Source organism: Dipteris shenzhenensis, chromosome 33 (genome assembly GCF_047967505.1).
Source record: "Dipteris shenzhenensis isolate YYH24624 ecotype China chromosome 33, Dip_SZ_1.0, whole genome shotgun sequence".
NCBI lineage: Eukaryota > Viridiplantae > Streptophyta > Polypodiopsida > Gleicheniales > Dipteridaceae > Dipteris > Dipteris shenzhenensis.
In genome coordinates, this window is record NC_141628.1 from 38,951,763 (window position 1) to 38,965,797 (window position 14,035).

Genomic DNA, 14,035 nt, shown 5'->3' on the forward strand with positions numbered 1-14,035 from the left:
ATTCCCAACATCTGCTGCAGCAAGCATCCATCCTAGGAAGAAAATTATAATGGCATGCTTTACATACCCCTTAGCTGGATCAAATATATCATCCGCTTCCACCATAATGCCAGTGGTGGGAAGTGGATCTTTCCAACCTTTGCCGGTGTCTTCAAACCCTTCATGCATAACCTCATAAACAAGCTGAGCCTCAGTAGAGTCATGAAGGAAACCATCTGAATCCATCACCTGTTTTTGTTTCTTGTTGGAAACCGACTTGTCCTTGTGAAAGCTTTTCTCATAGGAATAATCCACCATTCGAGTTAAGGAAAAGGCTTGGAAGCAGCAACGCTTTACAAGGAGGAAAGCATAGTAGATACAAAACTGTATGGACAAAACTGTAGACCAAGCTATAGACCAAAGTGCTTGTAAGCTTTATTAGATTGAATGATTTGACAAGTGACAAGCACAAGCCTTTATAGGATAGGCACACACACTAGAGTGCATAAATGTATATGGGATGGTTCCCAATATCACACATGGCTCTCACACATAAGACTCTACTAGAACTCCTGGTAGAACACACTAAAACACACTCAACTTGTCTTCATGTTCTAACACCCCCCCATGAAGGAAAGGCGAGGGACTACTGGAATGGAACCAAGAACAGAACATGACAATGAAGGACTACTAATCTATGCGCCCTAAGAAACTCAGAGGCTAAAGTCTGAGCATTTCAGTGGTTCATCCAAGCACTCTCATGGCTTGAGACTCAACATGACTCAGAGGCTCATGTCTTAGCATGGCTACATGACCAGCTCATAGGTCTAGGAATACACCAACATCCTAGAACTCGGCCAGGGATGATAAAGAGACCCTATCAAAGCCAATACATGGCTCCCACAATACATCCCCCTCCTCGCTCCAAAACAGGGTTGTGGTGGTTCAAAACTTAATTGAGGCTGTTCCACCTTCAAGGCTTACCTCAAGAAGTCTTGCAAGGAGGCATGCTCAGGAAGTTCATCAACAAGTCTTATTGCAATATTGGGGGATAATGCTTTCAAGAACCACTCTTTCATGACAACAACATTAGGTAGGTTTGACATCTTGTCAGCCAAGACCCTCATTCGAGTTATAACTCAGAGATGCTCTCTCCTGGTTTCATTGTGTCTATGAACAACTCTTGGACAATCATATGTTCAAACATTTATAGCTTGAAAGTCTGTAAAATTTCCTCTTTGAGGTCTAACTAAGTTAGGAAATAATCAAACAGGAATTGATTGTACCATGCATCAGCATCTTCCAAAGATGAGAAGAAGATGTGTAAACAGGCATGCTTGTTCTCCACACCTTTGGCCTTACATGCTGTGAAGAATTTTCTACATGAGATTCTGCATCCTCATGTAGTTAGCCCTAAACTTTTGGGTTTTCAAATGAACCTTGTTGAGAAATTCTAGAAGTCTCCCTCTCTCTATAGAACTGAGAATCGCCATAGCTCATGACCCGCTCTAGGGTCTTGAAGTGGTTGCAAAAGTTGAAGGACCTTCTGATTGAACAATAGAAAGTGTGGGTGCCATGGGGGCATATGGTTGACAAGCCATGGATGAGGCAAGGTCCCTAGGGAAGACCACATTGGTAAAGTCGCTGATGTAACCATAGATAAAAAGGGCGTAGAAGGTACTGCAGGTGCTGAAGGCACTACTGATGCAAATGCAGATAGAGAAAAAATAGAAGATGTGGAAGTCACCACCGAGGATGCAAGAGAAATTGGGGAAAAGGATGGAATCGATGGCATGTATGAACGGTAAGCAATATAAAAGGACAAAGATAGTGGAAAAGATACCACAGGAGAGAGGAGGTGGAACATTGATGGACGGTGCTAGGGACATGATTGAAGAGAAATGAGGAATAAGGTGTGCCATGGGGGTAGAGGCTAGACTTGATAGAAAACATTTATTGTGGATAATAGACACAATAGCAGCTTGACAAGTTTGCAATGTCACGTCAGGTGCTGAAGTGGTCGCCAACCCCATCAAAGTGGTTGTTCATGAAGATATAGTTGCAATAGAAGAGGGGATGCTATTTTGACTTCTAAGATCTTAGAATGGAGACTCATCCTTCATGCCTTCCCCCTTCGCTTGCTCTCCACTTTGCACTGCTTCTTCCCCTTCAGAGTTCCAACTTGGACTTGACAACCACGGCTCTTGTTTGTCCAAGTCAATGACAACTTTGATGAAGTTGCTAGCTCTAGTGACTACTCCAATGGGTTCACTATGTACTCGCGGGCATAGGAGAGGTGATAGAAATCAGACAGAAGCTGTAGGGGGGTGGCATTGAAAGGTCACAAGGATGAGGAAAGAGAGCAGCCTATGTAGAGGGGGAGGAGCGGTAAGTGGGAAACTATAGCATGCAAGACAGGGAACATCGTTGGGAGAGAACAGCATGTCTCACACAACCTTATATTTTAACCTTTTGCAGGCAACTTGCAGGAATTGGTCATCCATAACCAGATTTAGTATTCAAGATACCCATGAAAATAATGAATGTCTTGTTTTCTTGTTGGAGAGCTATGGAGCTTCCAACCAAGCCTGAGATATGTTGGAATATGAAGCCAAAGTGAGTCAAAAATGAGTGTACTAGGTGTCTAAGGGGTGTTTTATGGTCTAGTGAGTCCTAGATATGCCACGTGTCATATTGGGAGATATCCCATAGACATTGTGACTTTCTAGAGTCTAGTGTCACACTATATAGTGTTGTACTTGTCTTGAGACTTTTCACATTAGTCAACATCAAGCCTTATATCATGTGATTATTTTGGTTATCATTGCCTAGCTTGTTCTTTCATTTGCTTTCCATATTTCCATTCCGTTCCTAGTCAGCTTGGCATTCTCCTACCTCCATGTCTCTTCATTTCGTATCACAGCCACCTCCAAGAGGTTGAGGTAAGAGAGTAGCCATGAAGCTGCCTTCCCTCCTCCTCATTGGAAGGTCCTCTCTTCCACTTGGAGGGCTATCCTCTCCTCCTCTCCTTCCTTAAGCACTCCCTCTTCTTCCATTGCCTCATCTCCAACATGAAGACCTTGAGCTCCATCTACATCTTCATCAACATTGACTTCTCCAAGGTGGACTGTTCGTGCTTGTTCGTGGACTGATCGTGAGCTTCCCATTTTACCCGCCATATCTGCTCCACCTGCGCCAAGCTTGCTGCCAGTCCTATGCCCTGTCTCAGCTCCACTTCTGACATTCTTCTCTGCCCGCCATCTAGCAGCCCACGCTGCTGCTGCTGCCCACGTAGCTCTGCCTGCCATCTAGCAAAATGCCCACCATCTAGCAGCCCACGCTGCTGCTGCTGCCCACGTAGCTCTGCCCATGTAGCTCTGCTCCTTCTCTGCCAAAAATCCGCCTCAACAATGCTTCTCCATTTCTGCGCAGAAGCAGGCTTCTCATTGTCCGCCATCTGAGCAGCACAGACCACCATTTGCAGCACCTCTAGTGCCGCCATCTTGCTTGCCAAATCTGCCGCCAAGATTGCCTCCCACTGCTCGCTATCTGAACAGCAAAAAGAAGCTTAATGTGAGCTTGATGTGAGTCCTGGTTACTCCTTGACTTCTTCGATCACCTCTCCGAGTGCTCGTGGTGCCCGTGGTACACATTGATTGGCTCCTCGAAGTGCTCGTGACACCTCCGACATCTATCTCGACATTGGTGACCCTCACTCATCCATTTTGAGAGACACCATGTGACCGCTCCATTTAGCTACCCCATGGACTTCACTGTCACATCTTTTGGGGCATTCCTACCTAGCGCTTCATCGACATCGTCATCGTCTCGCAGGGATGTGCACACATTTGTAGTGGCTACTTGGAGGACATCTCTTATCATAAGAGATCTATTTTTTATTACTACATGCTTGATGTTATTTTGGGGTCCTCTACCTTGGGTAGTCCCCCTAAAATGATATGTATTGAGTGTTTGGTTTTCATTGAGTCTAAAGGTCCTTTGCCTTGGATAGTCCTCCTAAAAAGATGTATTGGTTTTCCTATTTTTTGGTGTGTGACTTCCTAACATGTCCTGTTATGAAGCCAAGGGGGGATGTATTGTGGAAGCCATATGTATTGGCTTTGATAGGTCTATTTGTTTATCAGGCCTGGCTTGAGAGTTCCAGGATGTTGGTGCATTGGTCTCCTAGACCTCTGAGTTGGTCATGCATCCATGCATGGTGAGCCTCTGAGCCATGCTAGATGAGATTTCTATGTTATGCTCACTAGCCTCTGAGCCATGCTCACTTGCCTTTGAAATTGAGTGGGAACCATGTCTAGTTCTAGACCGGTGTGTGGATAAAAATGAAAAAATGTTTTTCACTTGTTGCATGTTGCTGGGTGAGTGCATAGCTAGTTGATAGTGGAAATGAGCTATGGATACTCTCATAAAAAACTCCACATTGATGATATACTTTCTTGAGATGGCAGATGCTTCTCCAGGGACTTCTGGGAGATGATGGAAAGTAGTGTGGTTGCAGCAGGCTAATCCAGAGCATGGCATCCAAAGTGAGATGGTGTTTTGTTGAGGGATGACATGTGCTTTCATGGTTGTCCCGAGTCCTTTTTGTACGAGGGCATGAGCATTTTTTTGTCGTGGTTGTCTTGAAAATCCATTATGTTGGAATGGTGCTCACCATATGTGGTAGTTTGGGCAACTAAATGCTAAGTGTTGGAGGCATGCATGTGAGTGAATGTCTAACTAGAACCATATGGGCATTAAGGGCCTTGGTATAGTTTGAAGGAAGGATGGAAAGAGTGGTAAAAAGCATGGGATGACGTGGCTATAATCAAAAAGACATGCATGCAAAGGTGGCTACGTGAGGACGAGGCGAGGAGGTTCTGGATGGCGAGGTGGCGACTGCAAGCGGCATGCTATGAGGAGATGGCGGCTTGCAGGAGGAGGAAAAGCTGATCGTGGAGCTGGCTTGAGGCCCTTCAGGGGGAAGCTTGGAGGAACGGGGCTGTTACCAAGGGTGGCTGGCAGAGAGCGTCGCTACTGCAGGTCGTATTCCACCATATGGGCGTGGGCTGAGGCTTTTGGAGAGAGGGATGGAGTGCTGGAGTTAGTGAGCGATGGAGCACGTGATCTTGTAGCAACAAGTTGTAGGAGCTTGGTTGGCGAGTGTGTGCGCTAATTCCACGAGAGAAGCCCCAACACCGGAGCTTTCTGATGCAAGACTGTGATCGTTGTGAAAGGCAATCCTGTGGCTCTTGTGAGGAGAGGGTTGCAGACAAGCGCGTGAATGAGGAGTCCAAGTAACCGATTGTGGAAGCATCTCTTTCTGGGTAGGCGACGAGAACCTGAGGCGGTGGGAGACGAGAGCTCTGTGAGCAGCTTGGTGACAGGCCGCGCTGCTCACTCGGGGACTGATGGCAATTGTTGGAGAGTTTGTTCCAGAGAGTAATGCTAGATAGAGAGGAATCGAGAGGAGTCACAAGTGGGAGAAGGGAATACATGTAGAAAAGCGGAGCAGTAGGCAGTAGAGTTTGGCGAGCAGTAGCTGTCACACGAGGCCGTGGTAGATTTGCCGACCTGAAGAAGCAAGTTCAGAGCTGCGTGGATGATGACGGGAGAAGCCGCGCTACTGGCTATCTTCACGGGATGGGATTCTCTACAAGTCAGGAGGGCAAGGTGGCGAAGCTACGTGGAAGAGGACTATTGTGGAGGCAGGAGCTTTGGGACAAGGGTGGCGTCTCTGTAGGAGATTGGAGCTCTGTGAGCAGCTACTATCGTGAAGGAGAGGCCGTGGCTTTTGCTGGGAGGTGCTGGTTGGAGATAGCTTGACAGACGACTGTGTGTGGGCTAGGGTCCCTTTGAAGAAAGATGACGTGTGCGGCAAGCCCTCAAGAGAAACTATGGTGCTGGAGCATCTTGATAAAAATACGAGAGTTGGAGTAGGAGAAGCCGTGAGGGGCTATCATAGCATGAAGAGGTGAGGAATAACGGGGGTAGTGTAGAGAAAGAGTGCGGGCTGGTTAGTCGTCATACAACTTAAAAGCACACATTAGCTTAAAGGCCATAGGTGGATTAGGCGGGTTCAGTTGTCGTTGTAGAGACCTTGGCTAATGGAACTGCAGAGATGGTGAGTTGCATCACGTGAGCTTGGCTCAACTCACATAAAAGAATATCAATGGGAGTTTGTGGGTGGCGGGTTTTCGACAAAGAGACCATGTTAGTGTATAGCTCCATGCATGGCTTGTAAGGACATAGTGCATGCTTTTGGCTGGAGCAGCAAGCCGGTGCTCATGGATGATCTTGGAAAAGGCCTTGCTTGTGGCACGGGACTATGGGCAGTAGATGGCTTAAAGTACTAGTCTTCATGCAGTCCAAAGGTGCAATTCCAAATGAAGATGGCATACTGTTGGTCGAAGAAGGAGCTCTTGTGATTGTTGCCATACTTGATCATTGGATGTCATAAAAGAAGATAGTCTGGTCTCATATGAGGTGCTTGTGTGAAGTACTTGACTACTTTATGTTGCTTTCGGTGTGGGTTCTCTGACAGAATTGTGGTGGGTTCTGACATAGCGTGTTGTTCAATTTCTTTGCTCATAGGCTATGGGGAAGTAGTGTTTGTTGGCTATGTGTGAATTGAAGAACTCTTTGTAAGTGTTCGATGGCATAAAAGAGGGGTGATGGCTTTGAGTATATGAGGCAGATGATTGACTTGAAGTCAAAGAGATCCGGGATTGTTCATGGATTTTGTCAGGAAAGATATGAGCATGGTTGTTATACCTTGAGCTATCAGGATGTGTTCATGGTAGTTATGCAGTCCTGAAGTTGTCATTTTCTGGAGTTATGTTTCAAAGGTCATCTATGTATTTCCTGAGCTTGAGCTCAGACAGTAGAAGCTTGTGTTGGGCTGTGTGGTCCACTGGTTTTTTCTTGAGGTTGTTTGGCTTCCAGAAGAAATGTGGCCAGTATATGTGCTGAATGTAGAGGGGTGTAGGGACAAGGATGTTGAATGAAAGTCTTTTGCCTTGTGATTGTGTTGTTCGGGTGTTTTAAACGTGGATGAGGGTGGCTGTGAAGGTGGATTGGGCTCTACTGCTTTTGTCCCTCCACGTTTTGGCGCCTCCATGGAGGACTGTGCACTTCAGTTTACAAGTGTGAAGTTGTGCAATCAGTTGTAGTGTTGAAGAGCTGAGAGAGAAGGCAGAGGACTTCCCAGAGTTTTGGGGGATGCCATATGAGAATGCAGTGAGATTCCTGGAAAAGATGGAATTTACAGCACTTATGAAAGATAGGGCAACCCCTGAGATTTTGTTTCAGATCATCAATTATTGTTTGCACGGAATTGCAAAAGCATGGTTACAGACTCAAGTGGTTACCTTCAGGACTACTCATCCTTAGCATCAAAATCCGGAGTATACAGTGGTGAGAGCAGCTTTTCTTTTACGGTTTGCACAATCCAGGAGCCCTAATGAAGTATGGAAGGAGTTGTGCAAAACTCAGCAAAAGGATAGTCAAGATGTGGATCAGTATCTGATAGAGTTTGGTAGACTGTGGAGTCTATGGTGTGAGGCTTTGATTCCTGAAGTACCCCCGCAGATAATAAAGAGAGACCGGTTTGTGGCTGGGTCTGGAGCCTTTACTCCGTTTGAAGGTGGAGCTGAGGAATATTGATAGTTTTGAGGATGCAGTTAGAGTGGCCAGGGAGGAGGAGTGGAAAGTCAAGAGACTAAGGCAGCTTGGCATGCAAGAGGAGCCTAAAACCCTAGTCAACAGGGCAGAAATGATCAAAGCATATGTAGAGAGAGAGCCGGTGTCTGTTCCTGTGCAGGATGATTCCCTGAAAAAGGATTTGCATGAAGTTGTGGAGCTGATGAAAACATTCAGCCTAAATTGGATGGAGACTGTAGGAAGAAGCAGAGGTCAAAATAACAAAAGAGGAGAGGCTATGGATGGAGAAGAAGGAAGTTCAGCTGGCGCAAGGAGAGTACCAGGTTATGTGATGAGCTGTAGGCTGGAATTGGAAGAGGAACCTGAGGAGACAATCACAGATGAAGAGAGATTTTTTGAGTGAGACAAGGGAAGAGAGCATCTCATCAGAGGAAGAGAGTTAGTTGTCTTCACTGTTGAAGGAACCTGATGATATAGGGGAGCTGGAAATCATTACACTTATGAATGGAGGCTTGTCAGTTGCTCTGGAGGAGGGTATTGCTCAACTGGTTCTATGTGAGATGGCAGAGGAGAGCCCAAGAGAAGGGGTTGCTGCCACAGATGGCCAAAAGGTTGAGAGCCCATTAAAGGTAGCTAAGGATAAGTCTGTGTGTGTAGATGATGATCATGCTCTAGTGTTGTGTGGTGATGATGTGCATATGATGGCTGAATGCAATCAATTTGTGGTTGACACTGTGATTGTGCATACTGAAGGGGGCTGAGATTTTAGGTTCAGCAAGTGAGGAAGAAAGAGGTGAAACTAGCAGTGAAGATGAGAGCTCAATTATGTGTGATAGTGATGAAGCTGATGTGGCTATTACTGATAAAGTAAAAGACCTGCAGTTAAAACACTTAGTTTGGGTGGGACCAGCAAGTGTTGATTGTGTGCATGCAAACTGTGATGAGTATGATGAGGTTAAGATTCAGTGTTTACAAGATGATGGTGATTCAGTTGATGAGCTGGATTGCTTCCTTGATGATGCACTGGATGATATGTTAGCATTGATCTCTTCGAAAAAGAATGTAAACACTAGTATGCATGTTGAGCTGGATGGCAGTGATAGTGTGGTTGATGATCAGCTGGATGCTCTACTTGATGATACCCTTCTGGATTTTGCATGCGTGGTTGGCAAAGACAAGAAAGAGTGTGCTGATATGTTTGAGCATTCTACAGGTGGGAAGGATGTTTGTTTGCTCCTGGGTGATCTTGATAATTCATGTGATGGGTTAAGATTTGCAGCTTATAAGGTTGAGGCAATAGGGTCAGTTGAGAAGTCCCTAATCACAGATTATGAGCTGGTGGTGCCTGTGAGATCTGTGAGTGAGGTAGTGACCTCAAAAGATGTGACTCATGAGAAGAGGAGCAAGACTCATGATACAAGAGTGATGGCTAATAGCCAGTGGAGTTGTGTAATGTCTTGGCAGGATAAGCTATGGGATCCTAAAGGCTTAGTGAGGATGTGGAAATATAGAGGGAGCTGGTGGCTACATCAATTTGGTGTGTTGTTGATTCCTTTTGATCCAGGGGGGATGGTGGATTATGCATATCTGGCAGTGGAGGGTTCAAAGTTTTCCTTTTGATCCGGGAAAAGGAAAGCAGAGGCATAGAGTACAAGCTTGCTTTGTTTTTGATCCAGGTGGTTTGCTGATGTTTTTTCTTTATCTGCTGGACATGAATGTCACAGCAGAAGAGAAGGGTTTGCTAGAGATGTGTGGATAAAAATGAAAAAATGTTTTTCACTTGTTGCATGTTGCTAGGTGAGTGCATAGCTATGTACATAGCTACTTGGTAGTGGAAATGAGCTATGGATACTCTCATAAAAAACTCCACATTGATGATATACTTTCTTGAGAGGGCAGATGCTTCTCCAGGGACTTCTAGGAGATGATGGAAAGCAGTGTGGTTGCAGCAGGCTAATCCAGAGCATGGCATCCAAAGTGAGATGGTGTTTTGTTGAGGGATGACATGTGCTTTCATGGTTGTCCCGAGTCCTTTTTGTATGAGGGCATGAGCATTTTTTGTCGTGGTTGTCTTGAAAATCCATTATGTTGGAATGGTGCTCACCATATGTGGTAGTTTGGGCAACTAAATGCTAAGTGTTGGAGACATGCAAGTGAGTGAATGTCTAACTAGAACCATATGGGCATTAAGGGCCTTGGTATAGTTTGAAGAAAGGATCGAGAGAGTGGTAAAAAGCATGGGATGACGTGGCTATAATAAAAAAGGCATGCATGCAAAGGTGGCTACGTGAAGACGAGGCGAGGAGGTTCTGGATGGCGAGGTGGCGACTACAAGCGGCATGCTACGAGGAGATGGCGGCTTGCAGGAGGAGGAAAAGCTGATCGTGGGGCTGGCTTGAGGCCCTTCAGGGGGAAGCTTGGAGGAACGGGGCTGTTACCAAGGGTGGCTGGCAGAGAGCGTGGCTACTGTAGGTCGTATTCCACCATATGGGTGTGGGCTGAGGCTTTTGGAGAGAGGGATGGAGTGTTGGAGTTAGTGAGCGATGGAGCAGGTGATCTTGTAGCAACAAGTTGTAGGAGCTTGGTTGGAGAGTGTGTGCGCTAATTCCATGAGAGAAGCCCCAACACCGGAGCTTTCTGATGCAAGACTGTGATCGTTGTGAAAGGGAGGCCTGTGGCTCTTGTGACGAGAGGGTTGCAAACAAGCACGTGAATGAGGAGTCCAAGTAACCGATTGTGGAAGCATCTCTTTCTGGGTAGGTGAGGAGAACCTAAGGTGGCGGGAGATGAGAGCTCTTTGAACAGCTTGGTGATAGGCCGTGTTGCTCACTCGGGGACTGATGGCAATTGTTGGAGAGTTTGTTCCAGAGAGTAATGCTAGATAGAGAGGAATCGAGAGGAGTCACAAGTGGGAGAAGGGAACACATGTAGAAAAGCAAAGCAGTAGGCAGTAGAGTTTGGCGAGCAGTAGCTGTCACACGAGGCCGTGGTAGAATTGCCGACCTGAAGAAGCAAGTTTAGAGCTGCGTGGATGATGATGGGATAGGCCGCGCTACTGGCTATCTTCACGGGATGGGATTCTCTACAAGTCAGGAGGGCAAGGTCGCAAAACTATGTGGAAGAGGACTACTGTGGAGGCAGGAGCTTTGGGACAAGGGTGGCGTCTCTGCAGGAGATTGGAGCTCTGTGAGCAGCTACTATCGTGAAGGAGAGGCCGTGGCTTTTGCTGGGAGGTTCAGGTTGGAGATAGCTTGACAGACGACTGTGTGTGGGCTAGGGTGCCTTCGAAGAAAGATGACGTGTGCGGCAAGTCCTCAAGAGAAACTATGGTGCTAGAGCATCTTGATAAAAATACGAGAGTTGGAGTAGGAGAAGCCGTGAGGGGCTATCATAGCATGAAGAGGTGAGGAATAACGGGGGTGGTGCAGAGAAAGAGTGCGGGCTGGTTAGTCGTCATACAACTTAAAAGCACACATTAGCTTAAAGGCCGTAGGTGGATCAGGCGGGTGTTCAGTTGTAGTTGTAGAGACCTTGGCTAATTTAACTGCAGAGATGGTGAGTTGCATCACGTGAGCTTGGCTCAACTCACATAAAAGAATATCAATGGGAGTTTGTGGGTGGCGGGTTTTCGACAAAGAGACCATGTTAGTGTATAGCTCCATGCATGGCTTGTAAGGACATAGTGCATGCTTTTGGCTGGAGCAGCAAGCCGGTGCTCATGGATGATCTTGGAAAAGGCCTTGGTTGTGGCAACGGGACTATGGGAAGTAGATGGCTTAAAGTACTAGTCTTCATGCAGTCCAAAGGTGCAATTCCAAATGAAGATGGCATACTGTTGGTCGAAGAAGGAGCTCTTGTGATTGTTGCCATACTTGATCATTGGATGTCATAAAAGAAGATAGTCTGGTCTCATATGAGGTGCTTGTGTGAAGTACTTGACTACTTTATGTTGCTTTCGGTGTGGGTTCTCTGACAGAATTGTGGTGGGTTCTGACATAGCGCGTTGTTCAATTTCTTTGCTCATAGGCTATGGGGAAGTAGTGTTTGTTGGCTATGTGTGAATTGAAGAACTCTTTGTAAGTGTTCGATGGCATAGAAGAGGGGTGATGGCTTTGAGTATATGAGGCAGATGATTGACTTGATGTCAAAGAGATCCAGGATTGTTCATGGAATAGAGGGGTGTAGGGACAAGGATGTTGAATGAAAGTCTTTTGCCTTGTGATTGTGTTGTTCGGGTGTTTTAAACGTGGATGAGGGTGGCTGTGAAGGCAAATTGGGCTCTACTGCTTTTGTCCCTCCACCGGTATGCACAGTTTTGATGACCGTCATTGTCATGTTCTGTTCTTGTTTCCATTTGTTTTATAGTTTAGTGAGTCCTAGACATGCCACGTGTCATCTTGGGAGATATCCCATAGACATTGTGACTTTCTAGAGTCTAGTATCATGCTATATAGTGTTGTACTTGTCTTGAGTCTTTTCACATCAGTCAACATCAAGCCTTATATCATGTGAGTATTTTGGTTATCATTGCCAAGCACTTGTTCTTTCATTTGTTTTCCATTTTGCCTTTCCATTATGCTTTCCATATTTCCATTCCATTCCTAGTTAGCTTGGCATTCTCCTACCTCATGTCTCTTCAAGATAGGTATCATTTAATCTATGCAATGGAGGTATCAAAAAAATATGAATCATCTCTATTCTCCATTGCAACCTCTCTATTCAATATCCTTAAACATTCAAAATGTCATACTAGCTGATTACTGATGTCCACCTTGATCTACGCTAATCAGAAATATAGTGGATAACAAGTCCCACCATCCCCAGCCTCAAACCATCCCCAGCCATTTGGGCGACCATGCAGGGATCATCTCGAGCAGGCTCCTCCAGGAGAGTTACTTTTCTCAGAGATTGGAGAGACTCTCCCTTCTTTGTTGAGACGTCTACACGGTTGAGATGGCATTTTCAGCCTCAGCCTTGGTTTCTTTCTACCTCATTCCTCTGAGGTGTTTTTTATTACATGCTTAGCATGGTGTATTTCTGCATAGAGCTTGCTCTAGCGGGTTTCTTTCTTACTTAATAGAAGTCTCTTTTTTGGAAAAAAAACCACTGTAAAGTTTCTCAGATCTGGAAAACTCAGGGCCACTATACAAGCCACCCTTTAAAGGGATGAAGAAAGAACCAAGCCGCTACTCAATCCAATAACATGATTTATCAAGAGACCAAGCACTACAACATGGAGTCCATTTCAACAACTTCTATTGTGACTCTAGTGAAGGCAGAAAATGCTAAGAAGGAAATAGAGATAAAAGTGAATAATATCAGCCTGACATTGACAGTGGGAAATTTTCTACATATTTCCACCATGCATATGCTGAATTCATGACCTTCAAACAAAGTCTGATCCCTTGAAGGATTGAAATCATGAACATCAACAAGGTTAAGGTAAGGCATCGCGACCACTTGGGAGGCTCCACCTGCCATTTGTTTTATGGCCATAACTTGGTCAATAGGACTCCAAATATGGTCATGTTTGTAGTCAAAACGATTGAAATGATATGAATGAAGCCTTTTCTCATGTTAGAGTGTCGAAATTATATAGCTTTAGAAAGTTTTGTACTTATCTTTGTTTCATCAAGGCTAGACCTTACGAACTCTATATTTTCATATGACCATGGATTTTTCTCATATAGAGTTTGTGGGTCCTCGGTTTCCTCCCTCCATCCCAGAGGTGTATACATTGTCATGGTCATATGAAGGTCATCCATAATTAGACAGGCGAAGATTTATCCAAATATTTTGTGCACTCCCTAATAATTGACAGCCTGAGTACGAGCTACAACAGGTGTCAGATGAGATGAAAAGTGATAATGACAAACTCGCAAAGAGCTGAAGTATTACTATATTTTCACTAGTTACCTCTCTTTTTTGTACTTACTCTCTTATACAAGCTAGATATAATTCTTATATTATAAAGATCTCGCATGGAAATAACAGAATTAATGTTTAGGTGGATCAGTACACTTTGACAGGTCATAAGAAACCTACATTCTGCAACTCATCAACGTAGTGCTTCTTGTATGATTTTTGAAGCTCCTGTATTTCATCCTGGATGGTAGGACAGAAACAACTTAGAAACATGGGCATATGATCAACATCCTCAGGATTTCAAAGCTCAGTAAGTTTTGAAAGCTATGTTTAGATGGTAGAGCACCTCTTTATAATTTATACTCACATCCGTTAAAGCTTGCCCAAATCTATCTTCCTTTGTAGCTATTTTTATCAGATCCTTTCTGAAACCAAAGACACATGTAAGTCAGATAGACACCTTAATATCTCATGAGAAATACTAACATACATAAAAACTTCAGCAAGTCTTCAGGTGGCTGTAGAGAGT

General features: G+C 45.0%; 1 protein-coding gene across 1 annotated transcript in view; it reads right to left on the reverse strand.

Moving 5' to 3' along the window:
* The window catches only part of LOC147880090 (kinesin-like protein KIN-UA), a 168,665-nt gene that overhangs the window by 18,866 nt on the left and 135,764 nt on the right, over window positions 1-14,035 (reverse strand). Inside the window, exons 15-16 of the mRNA XM_087372136.1 lie at window positions 13,853-13,931; window positions 13,687-13,746 (exon numbers count right to left, since the gene is read on the reverse strand). Of these exons, the coding sequence (XP_087228262.1) occupies window positions 13,687-13,746; window positions 13,853-13,931 (139 nt within the window). The remainder of the gene's footprint in view (window positions 1-13,686; window positions 13,747-13,852; window positions 13,932-14,035) is intronic.